The 25070-nt window shown below is 41.5% G+C and overlaps 1 protein-coding gene across 1 annotated transcript in view; it reads left to right on the top strand.

The window, feature by feature from the left end:
* The window catches only part of GALNT2 (polypeptide N-acetylgalactosaminyltransferase 2), a 143069-nt gene extending 119069 nt beyond the window's left edge, over positions 1-24000 (top strand). The window contains exons 11-16 of the mRNA XM_054024179.1: positions 832-958; positions 7464-7556; positions 7740-7823; positions 12700-12826; positions 20618-20737; positions 23511-24000. Coding sequence (XP_053880154.1) covers positions 832-958; positions 7464-7556; positions 7740-7823; positions 12700-12826; positions 20618-20737; positions 23511-23666 — 707 coding nt within the window. The 3' untranslated portion in view covers positions 23667-24000. The remainder of the gene's footprint in view (positions 1-831; positions 959-7463; positions 7557-7739; positions 7824-12699; positions 12827-20617; positions 20738-23510) is intronic.
* The last annotated feature ends 1070 nt before the right edge of the window (positions 24001-25070 follow it).

Below are 25070 nucleotides of genomic sequence, written 5' to 3' on the forward strand. Positions count from 1 at the left end.
CTTCACTGCTACTTTTCATCCTCTCCCCTTCTGCTACCCAGCTGCCTCAGGATGTAAGGTGCCACCAAACCTGTATTTTGGGTGGGGGTGGTTGGTCGGGAGGTGGGGGGGGGGAATTTGGTTAATTGAAACACAGCAAACAGTGATGTATAATAAAGGAGTCTATGCATAATATATAAAATAAAGGGTCATTTATGAAAGGTATTGCACAATTTATTGTAAAAATAAATTCAACTTCAATATTGAATACAAACGCTATCTTGTTGGACTGAATTCATGATTATTTGTCCTTTTTTTAAAAAGCTAGCTTTTTTGTGCAAACTGTACCAGTTCTGATTCAATGGTCTGACATTCAGAAGAAATCCTCCTAAAGCCCTTATGAATTTTAATATTGACATCTGTTGTGTGCTTACCCTTCACTCAGCCCTCTGCTGAAATTATGCAAACTAGCTTCAAACTTTCATCAATGAGTTCAACTCTACATAGCCCACACTTGAATTTAGTTGTTTTGTTTTGTATCAGTCCACTATAGATTTTAATCTCTGGGCCAAAAGCTGTGTAAACTCTCTCGTAAAACTCACCAGTGGAACTTTATAAATACTGGCAGGCAAAGGGATATAAATCCATAGCTGCTTCTCCAGAGTTTAGAGAACACTGAAGTGAAACGGTCAGACACGCTGAGCCCAATTTGTTAGCTTTTTTCATGTTCTCTGCAAGCTAAATATCTTCCTTTAATCCTATGTGACATAGTGCATATATTGGAAAAATGTGTTAAGGGTCAGACAAATTACTTTAGGTTTGTGGATACTTACCATGCATTCTTAATTGCAGAGATTTCATTCAGAGTGTGGCAGTGTGGAGGGAGCCTTGAAATTATCCCATGCAGCAGAGTGGGTCATGTATTCCGCAAGCAACATCCTTACACCTTCCCTGGTGGGAGTGGTACTGTGTTTGCAAGGTAACTATTTGCAAGTTCTTGGCTAAATCGTGGAACTGTGGATTTTTGTTTTTTTTCTAGTTAGCCAGCAGGTGGCAGTAACTTCATTAAACTTCCAGGGCCTTTTACTAAAAATATGTACAATATGATCTGAAGTGAAAATCTTATGAATAAATTTTTTAATTAAAAGGAGATTACTTTTCATCTCTAGTGATAACTCAGATGCTCGAATTAGGGCAAAAATAAAAATTGGAAGACTAAGTGACAGTGGTGAAACGTTTTAATGAAGAGGTGAGGAATTGCCTAGTATCAGCCGGAAGAATTCTGGGCCAAATGGGGAAAGGGAAGAAATGGAAAATCTTTTAACAACGGGAAATTTACCATCAGCTTTGAAAACTTTGTGTGTATATCTTCTTAAAAGATCTTGTGGGAAATAAAGGCTTTATCTTCAGTATTCAGTCTTTAAAAGATGAAGAAAATTAAATTGTTCATTTTTCCACTTTGGACACTCAGACTCCACTAACTGTGTGCTCGTTTTGTATATTTGTGTGTTGCATTTTGGTTTTGGGTTCCTGGTTCAATAGTAAACAATTCTGTGGTGTCATGTTAATAATCACATAGGCCCAGATTCTGATATTTGCAATGAGTAGTAGCTATTAGAATCTGGCCTGTCAAAAATATCCACTCCTCTCTCTTTCTGTTTGTTATATGAAGTTTTCCTTCCTTATACTGTAACTTTAAAAAAAAAAAACCTTTTTGAGGAGGCATCATGGTTCAGTAGTTAAGAAATCCCATCTCTGCTATTGATTCACTGTGTGAACTTGAATCCCTAACTTTTTCTCAGTTTTCCTTCTGTAGAATGAGGAAAGTGATTTTTATCAATGTTTGTAAAGAGCTTTGAGACCTATGCCTCAAGGTACTGTATAAGTGCAGTGTAGTAGTATTACATTCACATGTTATATGAAATTTTCACTGATGTGTTGTTTCCCTAAAGAACCAGAGATGCAGCATGAGGCCTGGTATACACTTAAAATTTAGATCAACCTAGGTATGTCACTAAGGGGTGTGAAATTGAGCACCATAGCTATGCCAGCCTAACCCAGAGTAGGATGCTACTAGGTTGATGGAAGAATGCTACTGCCACTTGGTGAGGTGGATGGAAAAACCCTTTCTGTCACTGTAAGAAGAATCTGTATTATGTCGCAACAGCAGCATAGCTGAGCCACTGTAGTATCCATAGCATAGACAAACCCTTATTCTAGGCACAAAGTATGTTGAGCGTTTGTGTTTGGGAATTCCTCCAAGTTGATGAAGCATCCATAATTTATAGGATTTACAATATGCTAAATGCAAACAGAATAAAATGTACTTTGTACGGTAGGAATTCTGGAGTCCAAGCAAATCATAATCAACAAGTCATCGAGAGCAGTGGTTTTCAAACTTTTTTTCTGGTGATCCAGTTGAAGAAAATTGTTGATGCCTGCATCCCAACAGAGCTGGGGATGAGGGGGTTGGGGTGTGGGAGGGGGTCAGGGCTTTGGGCTGGGGTGCAGGCTCTGGGCTGGGGCAGGGGATGAGAGCTTTGGGATGCAGGAAGGGGGTCTGGGTTTGGGGGGGCTCAGGGCTGGGGAAGAGGATTGGAGCACGGGCTTACCTCCGGAGGCTCCTGGTCAGCAGCACAGCCAGGGTGCAGAGGCAGGCATCCTGGCACCGTGGACCGCATTGCGCCCCAGAGGCAGCCAGCAGGTCTGCGCAAGCGGCTCAAAGTGGCTCTCGCCTGCAGGCACTCCCTCCCCCTTCCCCCAGCTCCCATTGGCTGGGAACCGGCCAATGGGAGTACAGACCCAGTGCTCAGGGTGAGGGCAGTGCTCAGAGCCCCATGGGCCTCCCTGCCCATGAGCCAGACCTGCTGCTGGCCCTTTCCAGGGTGCAGCACGGTGTCAGAACAGGTAGGGACTATTAGTTTTTGCTGGCTGGCCGCCAGGGTCCCTGGGTGCTGAGCAAGTCCACCCAGTGCCTTGCATTCCACAACCCAGTACTGGGTCGCGACCTGAACTCTGAAAACCACTGATCTAGAGAGCCCAGACCTAGAGAACCAGACGTACGTTCTTCACACCTGGAAGCTTCTGACCCAGTCCCTTAGGCAGTGTTTCACATTAGATAAAATACTCTCTCTTTTGGAAGTGCAGATTGATTCTACTTTTTGTGCAGTACTAATGAATTGGCTGATTTGGTGAAATAAAATTACTGGTCTTGTTTCTCTGAAGAGTTTTAGCAGGGATTTTTCTTTGAATATCTGCTTCCCCTTTCTGTTGAGATCTGAATTTTATGCTGCTGTGGAAAATTAGCAATGGCACATGTGAGGAAACAAAAGATTGATAATGAAATACCCTGTCTTGATTACAGCCCTGCTCCAATATTAATATTACACCAGGGAATAGGAAGATCTACTGATTCCACTATATGGGTTGGTTTCAGAGTAGCAGCCGTGTTAGTCTATATCCGCAAAAAGAACAGGAGTACTTGTGGCACCTTAGAGACTAAATAAATTTGTTAGTCTCTAAGGTGCCACAAGTACTCCTGTTCTTTATATGGGTTGGGTTTATGACATAACTGCATATCAATTTCACAGTAGCTTTCCAGGGTCATGTTAATGAAAGACTGTGATTTGCACACTGCTCTGCAATTTTTAGTTTTGGGCTAATGCCAAGACGCTTTTCCTCCCATAAGACTTAATAGAGATGGGTGAAATTTTTCAGACAAATATCTTACTTGCCAAGAAAGCACATTTGGGTTAACCAAAACTATTTGCAAATTCGTGTCAAATACTTAGAATTGTTTCAATCAAACTGGAAAAATCAAAATGTTTTGATAATGTTAAAATTCAACTTTTTCAGTTCTGACCAAAAATTCTATTTTAAATTTCAGGCATTTTGACAAAGGAAAGGCACTAGATTCAGAAAATGACAAGAGGTGGTGGTTCATCCCTTAAAAGCTTTAGCCCAGTGGTTAGGGCATTCACCTGGGATGTGGGAGACATAGAATTTGAAAATGGGTCTCCCACATTGTCGGAGAGTGCTCTAATGTCCAGGCTCCAGAGTCATTCTCACTCTCCCTGGCCCAATGATTATCCCTTGTCATTCATAGAGACAATTCATACAATTTTTACTTTTCAATTTGCTGAAAAAATTAGAAAGTCATCCTTTTTTTTTTTGTTGGTGAATAATGGATTTTTTTTTTGGTTCACTAAGCTCTTGTACTTTAATATATATAAATATAGCTCCGATTTGAGCAATAGGAAAGGATGTGTCTATATATAATATAACCAGGGCCGGCGCAACCCATTAGGCGACCTACGTGGTCGCCTAGGGCACTACAATTTGGGGGACGGCGACCGCGGCGGTGTTTCGGCAGTGGGACCTTCCGCCGCCTCTGCGGGGGGTGGCATTTCAGGGCGGGACCTTCCGCTGCCTAGGGCGGCAGGAAAGCTGGCGGTGCTTCTGAATATAACTGTGTATGGTAAATCAAATTACTGTTTGTCTGAAGCACTATCCAAAACTGCATTTGGGTTGGAAAGAATCTGGCCTGTGATGTCACAGTTATGCAACCAAATCACAAGGGTGCACAGGTAGGACCTCCTCATTCAAACAGATATCCTTATGCTCATTAGGTGTAATGGGTGAAAGGGGAAAATACTGGAAGGGAGAATCTTTTTAAAACATGTCCCTATATTTGTTCTTCAAAATGATTTTAAGAAACCAATACCAATTTGAACTGTAAAGACAGTGGAAGTGTGTAACCAATGTCTCTCCTGCTCTGCCTTTCCACATAGCTGATTTTCCTCCTCCCCTTTTGGTTGCCCATCTGCCTCATGGACTGAAAGGCTGTGAAAACCCTTACAAGTCATTCTAATTGCTTTTTATTTGGGGGGTGGAGGGGTGGGAGGATGATACGGTTAATTAATGCAATTTTGTTTACACTTGAATTGCTTTGACCAAATAAGAAGTATCCCTGACAAAAGCCAGAAGCAGAAGGGGAGTGAAAAACAACTCCTCGGCTTTGGCTGAAAGGGAGTTTTAGAAAATTAGCAGTTTCCACAAGGAAATTATCATCAAACAAAACGCAGAGACTGTTTGTTTGAACTTCCTCTTCGCTTGTGGTTTTTGCACTCAGGAGTTTTTGACCAGCCTTTTTCAGCTCATGGTCATTTCATTTCCCCTGCAGAAGCAGAAGGATACAAATTTAAAGATGTCTTTAACTCCCAAACCAATATGTGTTATCCACAGATAACATAAGAACAGCCATACTGGGTCAGACCAAAGGTCCATCTAGCCCAGTATCCTGTCTTCCAACAGTGGCCAATGCCAGGTGCTGCAGAGGGAATGAACAGAACAGTCAGTCGTTGAGTGATCCATCCCCTGTCATCCACTCCTAACTTCTGGCAAACAGAGGCTAGGGACAGCCAGAATATGGTGTTGCATCCGTGAACATCTTGGATACTAGCCATTCATGGACCTATCCTCCCTTAGCTGATGAAGATGGGTAATGTCCCACAAATCACTAGAGATTTTTTTTTATTGACAAATGTACAAAATAGGCTTCAGAGCATGGAAGGTACTAATGAAATAAAACTTTAATTCCCTAAATGATCACTTCTAATTTTGTAAAAGATAATAAGGCTGTCTCTGGGAGCAGAGGGGTGTGTGTGTGTGTGTGTGTGTGTGTGTGTGTGTGTGTGTGTGTGTGAAGAGAAAGTTTTCACAGGAGGAAGAGCTGAAAAACTACATTTTAGAAAGTTTTAAAAGTTTGTACTGGGAATATTGTCCCTATCCTTCCTGTCCAATTGCACATACCTCAGGAGATCATACAAATGTCTAAAAATGACCTAAAATAGTTTTTCGGTACATAACTATTTAAAATTGCAGGTGTCTCACAATCTCCCAAGTCTAGAGACAAACGCTGGGTTCCACTGGGAAGATGAGAATCTCCCCCCTCAATAGCATGAAGCTCCTATTTCTAGCCTTACAGAATCTGATGACAAAATTGTGATATTTTTATGCACAGAAAATCTGTTACTGGGACTGGATTGCCCATCCCAATCCTCATCGGAGGTCATTTTTGGCATCTAGAAATACCATATTTGAAAGAAGGGGGGGAATATTTCTTTGGTAGGCTCACCTACAAAGAAAAAAGCTTTTGGAAGCTGCCTAGCATTTTGGAATGTTACAAATGTTTGTAAATCCTGGAGGTGATGGATTAGTGGACAGAAGGCAACTGAGGCAGTCAGAAGTGTGTGATATTTATCATTTGATTCTGTAATATTTGCTACATGGATGCTGCGTCTGTGTATGCATATGTAACACACCGGGATTTTTGCAGACAACTTCTAAGAGGTAATATGTTTCTGTGCAAGATTATCTGTTTAATGTTGAATTGATAAGTTTAGTTGCTTTTTGTGACTACTCCAGCAGAAGAGAGAACTTTTTGACAGAATGGCAAGAGGAATATCCTGGAGAATGACAAAGCTTTAGTCACATTGCAGCTCAGGTTTAAAGACACTGTTTATATAAAGATAAATATATAAAAATACACAGCAGTCCCTGAAGAGTTTGGACAACATTTTCATATCTTTAATACAGAATTTTAAGTAGTGTTACAAACATCTAACCTTCAGCTTATTCTTGGTCATCTCAGCGGTAACAAAACCTCTAGGTTCATAAGTCTAAATGTTTCACCACTTACAATTATTTATCTATCTAGGTAGCATTCAAGTTGGTGTGCAGTGGGGGATAAAAAGGAGGTTGAGAAATATACATTCCATACGATGGTGTGTCAGTTTTCTCTGGCTTTAGTGAAAACTGCTTGTAAGATAAAAGGCAAACTGTCAAATATTGCCAGCTGTTGAGATTTTAGATTCTTCCAAGTTTCTGATTCAAAAACCACTCAGTAAATTTTGTTTCTTTGCAAGACGTGGCCTAATAAATTAACAAAGTTGCTTTCAAAAAGAGCATTGTAGAAAATGAAAGTCTTGAACTAAACTTTTTACCTTTTCTGATTTGGACGCTTGGACCAGCGATTAGGACTTGTCTGCTATTCCTGATTAACTCCAGGTATGAACTCTTTTATTGCAAAATAAGTATGTCCACACATGGAATTAATCAGGAATAGGTAAACCACTTTAAATTCACGCCCTATCTTATTATGGGTTAATTTTCATGTGTTGACAAGCCCTTAGGCCATCTCTACACTGTGGGGACTATAATGGCATAGCTGAGGCACTTGGTGTGGATTTTTCACACTCATGAGCATTATAGCTATGTTGACCTAAATTTTAAGTGTGGATCAGGCCTAAGTATAAGGAAGGCACAAAGTCCATTCCAAATGTGTGTGCTTCAGTCCTACCACCTCTGTGGTATGTGTAGTAGAGGGTGGCGAAAAAATAAACATAATCAAAACAGACAAAAATATGTGTCATGGATTGTGACAGGAAAAAACATAACCTGCATCTCAATTTGATTGTTCCTAGAAATACGCGTAGGGCAGCAGAAGTGTGGATGGATGAGTACAAAAATTTCTATTACGCAGCAGTGCCTTCAGCCAGAAACGTACCTTATGGCAAGTAAGTCCGATCTGCTGCTTCTTCCTATTCACTTATTCTGTTTGCTATTAGTAGTTCATGAGGGAAAAGGGGTGTTTCATTTCTTTTAAATATATTTCTACTGATAAATGTCTCACTTATTAAACGTGCTTTAAAATTCATCAAATACAACTGCCAGAACTTGCTGTTTTTGTTTCTCTCTAGTATTCAAAGCCGAATGGAACTGAGAAAGAGACTTAGCTGCAAACCTTTCAAGTGGTATCTTGAAAACGTCTATCCTGAGTTAAGGTGAGTCTCAAACAGCCTTTCTGTTTTCTGGCAGTGTAGGTTCTTTCTTTACCTGGCTTGGCCAGAAACTTTACTACATGTCTTCTGCACAGGCATTTAGGATATTAGCTAGTTAAAATATGTCTCTTGCAGTTTTTGCTTACTACTTTATTCTGCTGTCATTTTCTTCACTGACCCATCCCTTTTCCTCTTGCCCCATATCCATATTGCAATTTCATCATGTGATTGTCACTGCCAAGAGGGCTGACTTTCTCCTCAAAAACTGCTGTACTCCTGGGCTAGCTGCTTGCTGGAAATGCATCATTCTTCATCCTTCTCCGCTCTCCTTCAAGCTGTTAGCTTCACCTATGTGGCATGCTTAGCTCTGTCAGCAGCCTTAAACTAGGTGCAGTGCAAAACTTTTACTGCCAGTTTAGTAAGTGATCCTCCCATGTAGAGTTATGTTATAGGTTAACTAAGGTCTTCAGATGAAAACATTTTAAGGTACTTTAGAGGCATTGGTCAGAGCCCAGGCATGAGAATACAACCTATCCGGTTGATTTCCATTCATCTCTTCTGTAAGATAGAAAATCTTCAGAGCTGTATTTATTTACCAGACAAAGATTTTAAATGAATAAAACCACCATGCTCAATATCCTACTACTAACCCTACCTGTCAAATCTAAGGATCTGTGAGCTAGTATCTGTCATACAGCTAATCTTATTAAACAACTGTAGACTGGTATGTGGCTTTTATACAGTAGCACATTTCTTGCTGTAAGAGTTCCAAAACACTTTAAGTTAGAATACAATGAGATAAATACTGGTAGTACAGTGATTTATTTATTTTCTTTAGGCAAAAGCAGCAGCTAATATACCCTCAGTAAAAACTTTCACAGACCCATAAACGTTAGAACCTGTCTTATAAAGAGGGATAATAATGGTAAGGAGACCAGTTATCCTTTTTTCTTTTCAAAAAGTGCCATGGGATATTTACTTTCCCTTAGAGTTGGGCAAAAATGATCTCTGATGTCTCATTTGAACAGATGTTTCTCTCCCTGCAACTCCCCACACCTGTACCTACCGACGGATGTGCTTTAGGGTCTCTTGTTTTAGGATTTGCATGAATTTCATTTGAAACTTAACTGGAAATTTTAAGATTACCCATACCTTCCTGCAAGTCCTCAAGCAGCTAATACATTTGGCATTTTGTAGCTTTGTTCTGTCACCATCTTGAATTTACCACAAGATGGCAATGCTAAATTTTAGTGGAAGGATATAGGTAACTTACAACAAATACTATTCCCCAGGCTTCAGTAAATAAAGCATTAACCTGTAATTCTTTACCATGTCAAACTTTTAAAATATTGGCTTAATTTATTTTGGATATTAGCAGTTAATTACGGCTTAAACCTCATTTGTAAAGTCAGTGTCCAGACCCTCATTCTTTTCTAATAAATGGCTCTTTTTTAAAAATGAACCTTCCTTAAAAGTTGGAGAGCTCAAGGGATTGTTCAGATCCAGGTTAGATTTTACTCTAAGCTACTTGTTCAGTTGTGCCATAAACTCTCGACCTGTCTTTTCAAGGCTTTGGGGCCACAATGTCAAGATTTCAGTTGCATCCAAACTAGAATAAAAATGTACAACCATTGCAATTTTGAATCCAACCTGGAATCAAAACCATAGGGGTGGGTTCTGTGCAGGAATTACTAGATGAGATTTTATGTCCTGTGTTCTGTGGGTGGTCTTCTGGCCTTAAAATAAATAACTAAATAGTCTGACTACAAGTGGTGAGAACTGGGAAATCTCTCTCTCTCTCTCTCTCTCTCTCTCTCTCTAAATCAATCAATCATATGCGTCTATCTGGGTAAGATTATCCTGCCTGAATGCATAAGAATGAAACAGTGACAAAAATAAGACCTCTGGGGGTAAAACAGCTTCAAAGGAGTTAACACTTGCTGGACCATCAACAGAGAAGAAATTGTCTGGCTTCATCCAAACTAGAAAGGTTTACTCTTCCCAGGGCCAGAGCCTGGGATCTTGGGGGATCCTAAACCTCCAAGACTTTAGAAAAGGGAGGGAGTTTGGGTGAGCTAGGAGAGACTGCGCAGGGTGTGTCAATGGAAAGTGGACAGGCTAGCAAACACACAAAGGAATGTAGTCTGCTTCTCCCTGCCAGAGAGAGAATCAACAGGGCAGAGGGGTCTTGCATCTTAAACTTTCCTTGCCAGCTTTTATAAGCAATACCCATGTGTGTAGGTCGTCTGTTTTATCTTTTGATCTGTGTGCTTTGTTCTTTTGAAGAATGAATAAATAATGCTTTGTTTTGAAGATGCAATTTCTGTGTCACTGCAAACTTATGTTGTCATGGGCTCCTGAAGGGAAACTCTTACAGGTGCCAAAAATGAGTTTGGGCTTCTGGTGTTAACATGGTTGGGAACCACTGGGGATTGCAAGTTAGAGACCCAGTCCCAAGGTGGTTGGACTGCTTGGTTCCACCCAGAGTGAGGTGCAGGAAGCTGGCCTGTCAAGGTGCACTAAAGATGGACTAAGGAGACCAAGGTGCAGTTCATCCTCTCGCTCTGACAAGGATTTGGATTCAGGGTTCCAGTTTTGGCACATTCTGTAACATTAATACATATATATATATATATATATATATATATATTCACAAATCTACATTAAAAAATGTTAACATTGCAAAATCAAGTGCACAAAAATTAAAGAATTCCACAGTTAAGTTTGCGTGTGCAACTTTAATTGAACCCTCTTATATTGTGTACATTATGATAGTATTTAAGTGATCACACACTATATTTTCCACAGAATATCTGCCTTATTTAGTGCTCAGTGGGATGGGTGGGAAGGGAGGCAGGAGCCTATCCCTCATCTAAAGAATAGGACTGGGGGACACAGGGTTGACCTGAGTGCCTGGAAAAACTGGTAGAAAGCAGAGGCAGTAGGAGCAGGATGTGGGAGGCGGAAGAAGTAGAAAAGGCAGGATAACCCAAGGCTGCCTCCCCACTCTGTTATCCTGCCATCTGTCCCTATTCCCCCATGTCCCTGTCCATTTCCATGTTTATTCCTCTGCATTTGAGTCAGGCTGTCTTCTTCTCCCCTTCCGTGCTGACTGGGTGCCAGCAGTGTGAACATAGGGAACACGGTAGAAATATTCTGTGCTCCTGGTTCTGGTGCCTGATGCTCAGCAACCCTGGGGAACAACTGCAGTATAAGTCCTGCTCAGCTTTTATTTATTTATTTAAGCATGCTCAATGCAGATGGAATCTTTGGAAATCTTTGCTGCCAGTCCCTAAGAAGCCTGTACTGAATGTGTAATATTCTTGGGGCAGGGACTGTCTTTGGTCTCTATTTGTACAGCACCTAGTGTAACACCAACAGACTCCAGTCATCGGTGGGTAGAATCGAACCCAGGGCCTCTGGAGCTTAGTGCATGAGCCTCTACTGCTTGAGCTCAAAGCCATATGGTTGTTAGTTTAATGAGTCTGCTCTATAGCCTTAGCTCTCTAAGTGGTCTCGGAGCCACCAGAGGGAACAGAACACCACACCCAGGAGGTGTGTGGGTTACACTCACACCATGGGTGGCAGGTGGAGCCCCCCTTAGCCCCTGGCTCTGCCCCTGCTGCCCACCCTCTCCCTCCTCACCCCCACAGCCAGAGCCCCAAGACCCCCACGGCCAGGGCCACAAGTCCCCCCTCAGCCAGAGAGTTCCGAGAGCCCTGCCGAGAGGTGCCCCAATGTCGTGTTCTCTCCCCCCCTCCCCCTCCAATCTGCGCGGGGCTGCCCCATGCCAGCTGCAACCACGCCACCCATCTCCAGACCCCAAGCCACTGCAGAGAAAAGCCTCACTCTCATCCAAAGATGCATTTGATATGCCCCATGCAGATTCTGGGGCCACTGAGGAGGCGGTATTTGCTACTCCGCTTCCTGGGTCCATCAGTCATCTCCCTGGAGTCCAAAGAGATGACTGGTGAACCCAGGAAGCTGAGTAACAAAAGGTGCTGCCCCGGAACCTGCATGGGGCATAATAAAGCACCTGGTCTATTATACCCGCCGCCCATGTCTAGCACAATAGGGTCTTGGCCCAGGATTGGGGCTCCTAGGCACTATGGTAGTACAAATAATAAACCATGATATTCTGTGGTCTATAAAGTCACCAGATCTCAGTGCATTTTTCATGGGGACTACAAAAGGCAGCTCCTTAACGCCACAGAGACTCTGACAAATCTCAAGTCCCTGCTCCAAAGCAAGGAGGCATTAGTTTCTCAAAGGAACAGTTGGATTTGTGAACATTGTCGAAAATATGCTGCTTTGTCAAACTTCATTTTCAGAAATGGTAGAACTGTTTTTTTTTTTTTTTTTTTTTTTGTTTTTTTACTGAAACTTAAAGAAAAAAATCAGCCTGGGGCAGAACTGCAGCCTGGGGCAGAACTGCAGCATGCCAAATTTCTGCCTCACTGGTTAAAGTTTGACAAAGCCATGAGCTACACAAAAGAGGGATTTATAATGGAAAGAGTTACACAATGGGAAGTGTTATACAACCTTAACTACACACATTGCTGCCAGCCACACTTGTGATGTGACTCTCTAATGCTCATGTTATTTCTCCAGTATATTTTACTCCTATTCAATCTCTTAGCCTACAAATACACTGAAAACCTTTGACCACTTAGTTATGAGAGCAGAGTCTCTTGACCAAATAATTACTTATAACTTTTTCAAAATGTTGTGGGGAGTGGAATATAGCTTGTATACCAAAATAAAATCATTACCTGTTGCGGATTGCCTCTCATCTAGAAGGCCGTTAAGTAAAGGAAGGGCGTCAAAATTAAAATGAGAGAAATTGAATTAAAACAGATGTTTCTTGTTTTATATTTAGGGTACCTGATCATCAAGATATAGCTTTTGGGGCTTTGCAGCAGGGTACCAATTGCCTCGACACTTTGGGCCATTTTGCAGATGGTGTTGTTGGAGTTTATGAATGTCATAATGCTGGGGGAAACCAGGTCTGTATGCTATTAAATTATTTTTTTAAAACCCATAGTCTTTTTGAAAAATACAGAATTTGAGGCAGGCAGTCAATGTGTACTACACATTGTGTTGGGAAGGTTGAATCAACAAGGTTGGCTAAATCACTTGTCCCTCAAATAATGTCTTATTTTGAGTTTTAGAATCATAGAGGCCAGAGATGGAAAATGGGGATCAGATAATCCACTCCACATCTCAATATTGTAAATTGTCACTCTTACTCTATAGCCCTATCCTATCCTCGCCAAAAGTTACATCTTTATGAAAACGTGTTTCCTGTGGGGCATGTCTACAAAAAAAAATAATAGGTTGGACTGAGAGTTTATATCGCCATATTCTGTAAATGCCCTGAAGACAAGGGGAAAAACAAATTTTTTTTTTATATGGTGCTGTTCCCTTTCCCAGTGGGGGGTTGCAGAGTGTGAAAATATCTTTCTTAAATCCCAGACGTGTTCTTTCAGAAAGCATAGGCACCAAAAGTCACATCCAACTCACTTACAGTAAAGATGTTGTTTCAGTAAATCCTTTCCAATTTTTCTTTTAAAAACTAATTGCAAGTGTGTCAAAGCAGTAAACAAGAACGGAATGGAAACATTAATTACTGCAAAGGATCTAATTATACAGTGGTGTCTTACAGGCACCATTAACAAACTACTTGCATATGCTTTTCCTCTTGTTTCCTGTGCTGGTTTTGTACACAAATGGTTTTCAAATAGAACTCAAATACAATTAAATTGATATTAACATTGTTAATAAATAATTAACAGGATATATAGTTAATTTGCTAATCAGTCCGTTTTCTACCGCATTAAACTATTAATCTCATCCCTTTAAATTAAATTGGGGGGGAGGGGGAAATCAAAATGAAAATCTGACCAGGATCACAAAACTAAAAAATACAAACAATTCCAGAAAAAGCATCGTATGAATCTGAATGCACTCCTACCATACCATCCGCTTTAGAGGCATCTTCAATTTCAGTCTCTTCTCCAGAGACGAGAGAGAAATTTTTCCAAGTGCTATTATATTTGATGACCTTGTGTAGCTGCAACTACAGCCAAAGAGCACACAGTACAACTCATGAGGAGAGTTGAAAAAAAACTTTAAGCCTCCTTTGTACTTCCCTGATCCTAGGCCAGCTTTTTCCTGATTTCGTCTCCCAGTGGAAGTTATCACAGCTTGAAGGGGATGGGATTGCTCAGGTTGAAGGGGATGGGATTGCTCAGGTACCAGTACTCCAGAAAGAGTTTTCTGTAAAAATTAATAGACTAAATCTTGACTCTTGTTTAGACCCTGCATCTGATATTTTGTTCAGTGAATGTTTTGAAAACTGTCTTGGGAATCTCCCAAGTGGGTACAGGGCAGAGGCTGACTGCTGTGGCAAACTTGCCCTATACAGAATTAGCCTTGACACTACATTCAAAAAGCCAGTCATTTAAGTATGAGAATATCTTTGTTTGAGAACGTAGCAACCATTGTTGTGTACTTGATAAATAACGTTGGCACAGCAGAAAGGGCATAGCGCTAATACTGAGAGTTACTGTTGCCCACACCCACACTGAGATATTTTCTGTCATCTGTGTGAAAATACTCATCCTTTAAGTGGAGAGCCCCAAACTGGTCTTGAAAGGAAAGGGAAATATTAGGGATGTCAAGCAGTTGTCGGAGAAAAATACAGAGTTCATTTAAAAAAAAATAATCACAATTAATCATGCTGCTAAACAATAATAGAATGCTATTTATATAAATATTTTGGACGTTTTCCACATTTTCAAATATATTGATTTCAGTTACAACACAGAATACAAAGTGTACAGTGTTCACTTTATATTTTTATTATAAATATTTGCACTGTAAAAATTAAAAAAAAATATTTTTCAATTCACTTAATACAAGTACTGTAGTGCAAACTCTTTATCATGACATTTAAACTAACAAATATAGAATTATGTACAAAAAATAACTGCATTCAAAAATAAAACAATTTAAAACTTTAGAGCCTACAAGTCCATTCAGTCCTACTTCTTGTTCAGCCAATCGCAGAGACAAACGTGTTTGTTTACATTTGCAGGAGATAATGCTGCCTGTTTCTTACTTACAATGTCACCTGAAAGTGAGAACAGGCTTTCGCATGGCACTGTTGTAGCCGCATTGCAAGATATTTACATACCAGATGTATTTAAGATTCATATGTCCCTTCATGCTTCAACCACCATTCCAGAGGACATGCATCCACGCTGATGATGGGTTCTGCTCGATAACGATCCAAAGCAGTGCAGACCAATGCATGATCACTTTCATCAGCTGAGTTAGATGCCACCAGCAGAAGGTTGATTTTCTTTTTGGCGGTTCAGGTTCTATAGTTTCCGCATCGGAGTGCTGCTTGTTAAAGACTTCTGAAAGCATGCTCCACACCCCATCCCGATCAGATTTTGGAAGGCACTTAAGATTCTTAAATCTTGGGTCAAGTGCTGTAGCTATCTTTAGAAATCTCACATTGGTACCTTTTTTGCGTTTTTTTTCAAATCTTCAATGAAAGTGTTCTTAAAATGAACAATATGCTGGGTGATCATCCAAAACAGCTATAACATGAAATATATGGCAGAATGTGGGTAAAACACAGAGCAGGAGACATACAATTCTCCCCCAAGGAGTTCAGTCACAAATTTAATTAACACATTATTTTTTTAACGAGCGTCATCAGCGTGGAAGCATGTCCTCTGGAATGGTGGCCGAAGCATGAAGGGGCCATACGAATGTTTAGCATATCTGGCACATAAATACCTTGCAATGCCGGCTACAACCGTGCCATACGAAGTCTGTTCTCACTTTCAGGTGACACTGTAAATAAGAAGAGGGCAGCAGCATCTCCCGTAAATGTAAACAAACTTGTTTCTCTTAGCTATTGGCTGACCAAGAAGTAGGACTGAGTGGACTTGTAGGCTCTAAAGTTTTACGTTTTGTTTCTGAGTGCAGTTATGTAACACAAAAAATCTACATTTTATAAGTTGCATTTTCACGATAAAGAGATTACGCTATGATACTTGTCTGAGGTGAATTGAAAAATACTAATTTTGTTTCATTTGTACAGTGCAAATATTTGTAATAATAATATAAAGTGAGTACTGTACACTTTGTATTCTGTTGTAATTGAAATTAATATATTTGAAAATGTAGAAAAACATCCAAAATATTTAATAAATTTCAATTGGTATTCTATTGTTTAACAGTGCGATTAAAATGGCGATTAATCACAATTAATTTTTTAATCATGATTAATTTTTTTGAGTTAATTGCGTGAGTTAACTGTGATTAATCGATAGCCGTAGTAAATATGATAGAAGCTAATGTCAGCATGTGAAACTTGAAACTTCCAATGAAGCTGTACAGCTTCTGTAAGTTCACAATTGGACAAAGGTTTTTTTTTTTTTCTGTTTTGGTCTGAGAGAGAATCTTCTTTAGCTCTTATGGTTGTGAAGAAAACCTCAAAAATATGAACCAAGGTGTGAACTGCTTTATACATTGCAGCAGAATCTACTCAGAGTGACAGCTCAGTTTGGAACCGCTAGTGAGTAGAGTTTGTGAGAAATTTCTCTGTATATTTCTGCCTATCAAAAATGTGGCCCACTTAAGGAAGCCCACTGGGGCATCTGAGCTCAACCAAGGGAAGCCAAGCCCAGTGGAGCTCAGAAGAGCTGCAGGATTGTATTTTGAATATCTGCGTAATCTACTGTGAGAATTGCCTCATTCTGGCAATGTGGGGTTGGAGCCTGGAAGAATACTCTACCACTTGTTTTGCCTTCTCCTTTCTAACTTGCCCCCTCTCTGTCAGTGTCTGGTAATCTTCAAGGAATGATAGAAGGCTTTTCAGTTTTAATCAGGCTTGTATTATTTAAGTAACAGCTATGCAAAGGAAAGTTTTATATGCAGACAATAGGGGAAAGATTTTACTGAGTCCCCCATTGGGCTGATTTGAGTACTTAACTGTAAAGCATCTAGAACAGTGGTTTTCAAACTTTTTTTCTGGCAACCCAGTTGAAGAAAATTGTTGATACCTGCAACCCAACTGAGCTGGGGATGAGGGGTTTGGGGTGCAGGAGGGGGCTCTGGGTTTGGGGGGGGGTGCAGGCTCTGGGGTAGGGCTGGGGATGAGGGGTTTGGGGTGCAGGAAGGGGCCAGGCAGCACCGCCGTTGGGATTTTGGTCGGCAGTGCTGACGAGAGTCGCCGCGACCCAGTGCCTTACATTCTGTGACCCAATACTGGGTCACGTCCCGCTGTTTGAAACCACTAATCTAGAATGCCAAAGTTGTCAGGCAGTGCAAGCCTACAAAATTGTTTCCCTTTAGCTTTCCAAAGGGAATACATTCTGAGCCTTAAGACACAACTATTGACGAGGAATATTCATTTCTCTCCAGTTGTGATGTTATGTCACCATAGTTCCTCTGGAGCTTCTACCTCTGTGGACACTGCATGTGTGAATTAAAAAGTACCTAGCTTTCGTTAACATAGTCCTGTTAGAAAGTGGACTATGGTAACATAGGCTTAGGTACTTTTGAATTTGCCAGCAGCATGCACTCAGGGAAGTTAGATTGCAGCACTTTGGTGGGCTCTGCAGTTCATATCTACATAGTACATGCTGAGGCACTGTGTAGACATAGCCTCAGTTAGAGTTCATTGGAGCCCTCCTGAAACAACTAGAGTCAGAAAATTAGTGAAAATTAAAAAAAAAAAAAAAAAAAAAAAATCTATTTTTAGAGAGCCTACCTGGTTCACAGAAATAACAAGCATTACCAGCTAGCTGGTACTGCTTATTTCCATTAAGCATCAGATGTGGATCTCAGAGGGTATACATTTTAATGTTCAGAAATTCACATGAGAGTTTTAAAATACTGGTTCCATTACATATTAAATCAAAGTCCTAACAAATAACCATTATTTTTACTTTGCTCTTAAACAATTGTAGTTAATCATATAAGGATTGGAGTGAAATATCCATCAAAAAGTCATGTTTCTGTTACCTGAAACTACACATTTTAAAAATACTTTGAGTATTTAGTTTGTTCTAAACTGAAAGTTTACAGTCTGAATTGTAGGTAGGTTTGTGGTTCACAAAGGGATCGGGGGAAGTTAACAATGTTCTTGTGCAGTCATATGATTTCCTGTACACCTATGATGTGTAATTTCAATGTCCTTAGCTGATGAATTGCTAGCAGCTGTTTACTAAATCTGTATGATGGTAATAGTTTGTAATGGTAGGAGATTGGATAAATTCTGATTATTCTTTGTGCGTATTCTCATGAGGAAATTGACTGAGTCATTCTTAATTCAGTGGAGTTGCAAGAGAGAGTGCATGCCAAAAGTGCAGTTAAATCAGAAGATAAATCAAATGAAAAATTTGATGATCTAATTAGCTAATCTCTTCCGGTCATATGTGTTGCTTGCAAAATAGTTGTTAATGTTATGGCTAATAAATTCAGTCCTGTGCAACTAGGTCTCATATTACACAGCTCAGAATCCTCCTCAGGCACCAAGAGCAGACTTTATTCTTAAAAAGCCTGATTAAGAAGCGAATTGAAGGTGAAGAGTTGGCTTTCAATGGTAGAGGGAATTAGCTTGGGAGGAAGAAGGAAACCAGAGACTGGGGAGTGATCAGGAGCTGTGACAAGGGTCCCAGAGGGGCTACATTGAGGTTACTCAGTTAGGGCAAACTGCAAAGAATGGGGCAGACAATCCTCAAAGCTGGTGGATATTCCAATACTTAGATTTACCAAACCAGCACAGAATAGCTTCTGTAATACCTCACTGGTTACCCAGAAGCCAACACCACAGTTCCCTTATAGCAACCCACCTTTGGGCTTCCTCCCAGACATCCAAGTCAAATATGATGAGGATCACTGAAAATCTTATTCATCATAGAAGAAAGTTCTACCAATCCCAAAGGGTCGGACACATTACCTCCCAACTTAGTGAATATTTCAGATCTTACCCAAGTATGCGCTTATAGCCAATTCTTATTAACTAAACTAAACTTTATTAAAGAAAAGAGAGAATAAGTATTGGTTAAAAGATCAGTATACATACCGACATGAGTACAGTTCTGAGCTCAATTTCATAGTAGAGCTTTGTAGTGGCAAAGAGTTCATTCAGAATTATTCCATAGTCTATAGTCCAATGTTGATATCCTGGGTGATCCAGGTGGGACTAGAGATCTGTCTTATGACTCAAGCTTCCCCGCATAAAGCCATCAAGCAGATCTGAGATGACAGGATCAGTTCCCAAGAGTTTTTATACAGTTTTCGGGCAGCCTCTTGACGATAGTCCTGGGTGAACAATAGGCTTTTGAAGTAACCTATTTCCTAAACATCACTGGAAATTAACTACCTGGATTAACATAAGGTAATTTATCCATTAAGCCGTTTATCTCAAACTTTAAAGAGACATATAGACCAGTGGTTTTCAAATCATGGGTTGCGACTCAGAACTGCACCGCCGCCTGGGCCATTAAAAGTCCTGTCGGCAGTGCTGCTCCGCTAAGGCAGGCTAGTCCCTACCTGTTCCGGCACTGCATTGCGCCCTGGAAGCGGCCAGCAGCAGGTCCGGACAGGCGGGAAGCCTGGCTCTGCACCCCAGCTGCGTCACTGACCGGGAGCTGCCGGAGGTAAGCCCACACCCAAAGTCCATGCCCCAACCCCCAGCCCAGAGCTCCCTCCCACACCCTGAACCCCTCATTCCTGGCCCCACCCTGCAGCCCGCACCCCCACACCCCAACCCTTTGCCCCAGCCCTGAGCCTGTTCCACAGCCCAAACCCCTCATCCACAGCTCCATTGGGTCGTGGGCATCAACAGTTGTCTTCAACTGGGTCACCAGAAAAAATGTTTGAAAACCACTGATATAGACAATGACATTATTTCACCCAAGATTCATCTAAATGTTAATATTCCCTTTTGGTCTCTGAATCAATAGCTATAGTAATAGACAGGAACTGTCTGTTTACAGGGCTAACATCTAACGAGATAGAAGTAAACACATACAATTAGTATCCCCTCTAATGTCATTCTCTAACAATACAGGTTTGCATTTCAAAGTTCTAGCCCATCTAACATGGGCCTAATTACCATTTCCATACTTTTCTAACCTGTCTCTAAAGGTTGAATCTGGGTAAATTAGCCTGCGAGCTGCTTAACTCTTTTTGGCCATGTGTCACAAGAGCATAGAGACCAAACCTAGCATCAAAGCCAGCAGAGGGAGCACAAGGCAACAATGTTTCAGAGTTATGCTGAGGCACTGAGGGGATGTCTATTCAGTGTTTTGAGCCCAGGTGGGCAGATTTGCTTTGGCGGGGCCCACACTAGCGTTCTAAAAATAGCTGCATAGATGACTCTTTGAGATGAGGGTCATGCTTTGAAGCCTAGGGAGACAGAGGTGCAAGATGCAATTTCACAGTAAATTAGTCCTCAGCTACATTGGGGTTCTAGAGGACCATGTTTCAATATGGTTCCAGCTAAAATGGGCTCTGAATCTGACCAGTCATAACAAAAAGTTGTCCGTTTGGAATATTAGTTTACACTTCTTTTAAAACTGTGTGTGGAAAAAGCACTGTTCAAACACTTGATGCTTTAAATCCGAAGTGGGTTTCTTGGTTACAGAAAGTCTCTTCTGAGCCTTTTTACAGGAGCCTAACATAGGCCAACTGAGCATGTGTGCATATGTTTTTGCACATTTCTGTGTTCACAAATATATATATCATTTTATTTCCTTGTGTTCCAGGAATGGGCCTTAACTAAGGACAAGTCAGTGAAACATATGGATTTGTGCCTTACTGTTGTGGATCGAGCACCTAGTTCACTAATAAAACTCCAGGGCTGCAGAGAAAATGACAGTAGACAGGTGAGTACATAATGTATGTAACTCACTGTGCAAGCAGTTCTACTAGAAAATCAAAAATCTCCATGTGTGCGCGCACACATGCATACTTAACCTGCTGAGGTTCTTGGCCTATACAAACCAATAGTTTGCTCCCTGCCCCATGTATGTATATATCAGGATGCAGATGACTCTCTCTGCCAGCAGGACAGATGGGAGGTGCAGTAGAAATGAAGTGAGGCCATGCGTGTGTGTTGAGCGCTTCACCCAGTTGTGTGGCCGAAGAGAGGCATTGATGATAACTTGATTTGAGATGGATGTGAAACTCAGAAAGGACTCCAGTGGAAAAGACAGTATTAGTGGAACTGGTATATGGATGCTACATTTTTTCCACTAAATTATATGGAGGTTAGATATTTAGAAAAGGGCTGTCAAAATCTCTTGGTAGCCTGCTAAAAGTGACCCCTCTCCGAAGGTCTCTTGGTGGTGGTAAAGCAAACATATATTTTTTTTAATAATCAAGGCAATGTGCCCATAAGAATCTAAATGCTGGCAAACTAGGTACGTCTAAAACACTGGAACAACACAGTCATAAAAAGGAAACTGTCTTGAGTCTTTAACTGAGGAAAGAAAGATACATGCAGGGATATGTAATGGCAGACCGCATTCCAGAGACCATGGCCTCTAGATGGAGAAAATAGTGTGTAACTCCTCCCTTTGGAAAATTGTAACCTGGGAGGCCAAATTTAGGGCAAGTTGAGCCCTCATTTACACCCTTGAAACCCCTAAGAAGCTTTGAGGTTGCATAGGTATAACTGAGGGCTGTTTGGCTCTATTGAAGTCTTTTAACTAAGGTATATGAGTATGTAATTTCTTAAAGTGCATTACGGAATATGGGTGGAAAGCTACAAGTTGCCATGCACAAGTAAAATCACATTTGCAGAGTCCTCTCAGCAGCAAATCCCTTTCATATAGTCATAGAAAAAGAAGTCTGCTCTGCAAAACCATGTTTTTTTCTTTCCTCCGAGCCTCTGTGCTTTTGTGCTTAGGGAGTAACTGTTCTGCAAATACTTCATGACTGGGAGTTTGCTTTCTGTGAGATACTATTTAGTGCAGACATGAGCAAACTACGGCCCGTGGGCCACATCCGGCCTGCGGGACCGTCCTGCCCAGCCCCTGAGCTCCCAGCCAGGGAGCCTAGTTCCCAGCCCCATAGCCACGCGGGCCACGCTCTGGCCAGCCGCTCCCGTTGGGCAGCATGGGGAGTGCAGCTGGCTGTGGCCGGGTGTTGCGGCTGAGAGCTCCTGCTGCTGGTAAAGGGGTGGGGAGCAGGGGGTCCTGAAGGGCAGTCAGGCAGGAGGGGGCGGTTGGATGGGGTGGAAGTTCTGTGGGGGCGGTCAGGGGATGCGGAACAGGGAGGGTTGGGATTGGGAGTCCCATGGGGCCTGTTAGGGGGCAGGGATGTGGATGGGGTCAGGAGGGCAGTCAGGGGACAGGGAGTAGAGAGCAGTTGGATAGGGCCTGGGAGTCTGGGGGCGCTGTCGGGGTGGGGGTGTGGATGGGGGTGGGACAGTCAGGGGACAGGGAGCAGGGGGGTTGGATAGTGGGCGGGGGTCCTGGGAGGGGGCGGTCAGGGGACAAGGAGCAGGGGGGGTTGGATGGGTCAGGGGTTATGAGGGGGGCAGTCGGGGCAGAAAGTGGGGGGGGGTGGGGGCCAGGCTGTTTGGGGAAGCACAGCCTTCCCTATCCAGCCCTCCGTACAGTTGCGCAACCCCAATGTGGCCCTCGGGCCAAAAAGTTTGCCCACCCCTGATTTAGTGAGAATGTTAACTGGGGGTACAACCAAACTTAATGGATTCGTTTTACAAAATATGTTCGGGTGAGAACTTCAGATATCTTCCTTCCCTCTGTCAGCCCAACCCCCTCAGTCTTCTCATCCAGGAGAGGAGACCACTTCTGCTTATGCCAGAATCTCTGCACAGTTGCCAATATTTAAGAAAATTTGGCAAAGGTCAGTTCTTTGAATAGGCTGCGAGCTGCTAGGTCCCCATCTGTCAGAGGGTTTGTGGGCATTCTAGTTATAGTATTTACCAACATTGTCACAAACTCCACCCTTAAAGGCAGGACAAGTGTCATCCCTATTTTAACAAATAGGGAAACCAAGGAAGAGAGTTCTTGACAAGGGTCACAGTGGGAAACTGTCAGCCAGAAATGGAACACAGGAGTCCCTTGTTCTTAGTCCCATACTTGGTCAATCAGACAACAGTCCTCAGCATTGCCCTGGACAATGTTGCTTTTAACAGCCACAAATTAATTAGGTGGGTTCCAAAAATTTGAGGGATCTATGGCCATGGTTTCCACAACCTCTGAAAGACCCCCTTGGGGATCAGTTCTTGTGATTTACAATTTTAAAACATTGGGCGGGGGGGAGCACTGAAGTTAGTGCTGACATTTCTATGTCCCGCAGGTCGGGGGGACCACAGCTGCAGGCTTTGCAGGCCTCTAACCTGGCACTGCATTGGGATTGTATGTATTTGAGGAGAGAGCTGGACAAAATGACTCAGTGTAACCTCCATTTCTAGTGCAAAGTATTAGCTGGATTAATGGTTGCTTTAGCATAGCTTGTGATAGTTTGGACAAGTCTTTAAAGGACAGTATCTAAACTATTGTCTCGGTATTCAGAATTGCCACAAACAGAGGCCGGGGAGGGATTTGAGGACGGAGAATTAGGAAGGCAAAACATGAAACACATTTTTATCCACGCTTGGATAGCTCATTACTTCATTTTTTTTTCCAGAAATGGGAGCAAATTGAGAGCAACTCTAAACTGAGACATGTTGGCAGTAATCTGTGTCTAGACAGCCGAAATGCCAAAAATGGCGGTCTTACTGTTGAGGTCTGCAATCCTTCTCTGTCGCAACAGTGGAAATTCACACTTAATCTACAGCAGTAGAAGGGCTTACACACAACGCCATCTTGTTTCCTAGACATTGGGCAAAGTTTTGATTGCATTACTGATATATTTCTTAAACTTTCCACGGAACTTATATACCTCAGTATTCCATCTTCGTCTGAAAGTAGGAGAGAACAAAGCTGAACACAAGGGAACCAAGGGGACGTGGAACACTGCAATTATCTCACTGAACGTATGCAGCAAAGTTCCCTTCTGGTGTAAAGACTTCTCAGTTCCTGTCTGACTTCAGTTTAGTACTTGCACAGCAGATGATTAACATCCCTAGAAACAACTGATGTACAGTAGAAAATGGATCTTAACACGCAGAAGGAGGGAGGGGAATAGGGTGGGGGGAGGGAGACTGGGGAAAATAAACTGCTAGGAGAAATTGAAATCTCCATTTACATAGAAATCATCATTTGTGGTTTCCAGAAGCTGAAGTGTCATTTTGAAGGTTTTTTTCCATGTGTAATTGGTATATTTGAATATGAACTTTTCTATGATGGACTCTAAATATATATATTATACATATATATATAATATATATATTTTATCAGTTCCCAACTGTTTATCAATTTTCCTCATCTTGTAATTATCAACCAAGTGATTAACATACTTAAACCGGAAAGAGGATTGGACTGTTGAGGGAACAAAACTGTGTGAAGGTGTGTCATGTCCATGCTAACACTGGATGCTTTTGCTTTGCAAACTGGACCTACTTCTTAGCACTTCACTATCTGTGGAGATTATGGAACTCAAGAAGAGGAAGAGGAAACAACAGAACAAATTGATGGATCTGCACACATCATTGCTTGGATTGTCTCTTCTGACTGGGAATTCAGTACGTGTGCCCTGGGTATCTGTAAACTTGTACTTGATATTTCTGTTGAACATTTCTCTAGTACTTGGTCTTTAAAATACTTTTCTTTTATTAAAAAAAATTATATAAGCAGTGCAGCTCTTTCACAGGTGCAGCCATCGGGGTTCAGCACAGTTTGTTTTTTTTTAAGCACGACCCTGATCAGCTTAATTTCTTTCTCTTAATGAGTCAGGATAAGACAGAATAGTAGCATCACTGTATACAGATAGCACAAGATCATCATACATTTTAATCTGCAAGGATCAGCAGAGTTCCACTTGTTTAATTTATAAATCTGCTATAGGGGATCCTACTTTTTTTTTTATTCCTCCAACAGAATTTTTGAAACTGATCTAGGCTCTACTGTGGGTACCAGCAGATGCCAAGTGGTGTTTTTAACCTTAGAACAAATGCAATTTACAGCTTCAGCCCAATTAACATCATTTTTGTATTAAAACAATGCTGTCAAAGTTAACTTGACCCCAACATTGACCTACTTGCTTATGTTTGCCTAGACTATATGATTTGTTAAAAGCTCACTGAAA

The sequence above is a fragment of the Malaclemys terrapin genome, chromosome 3 (genome assembly GCF_027887155.1).
Source record: "Malaclemys terrapin pileata isolate rMalTer1 chromosome 3, rMalTer1.hap1, whole genome shotgun sequence".
NCBI classification, from domain to species: domain Eukaryota; kingdom Metazoa; phylum Chordata; order Testudines; family Emydidae; genus Malaclemys; species Malaclemys terrapin.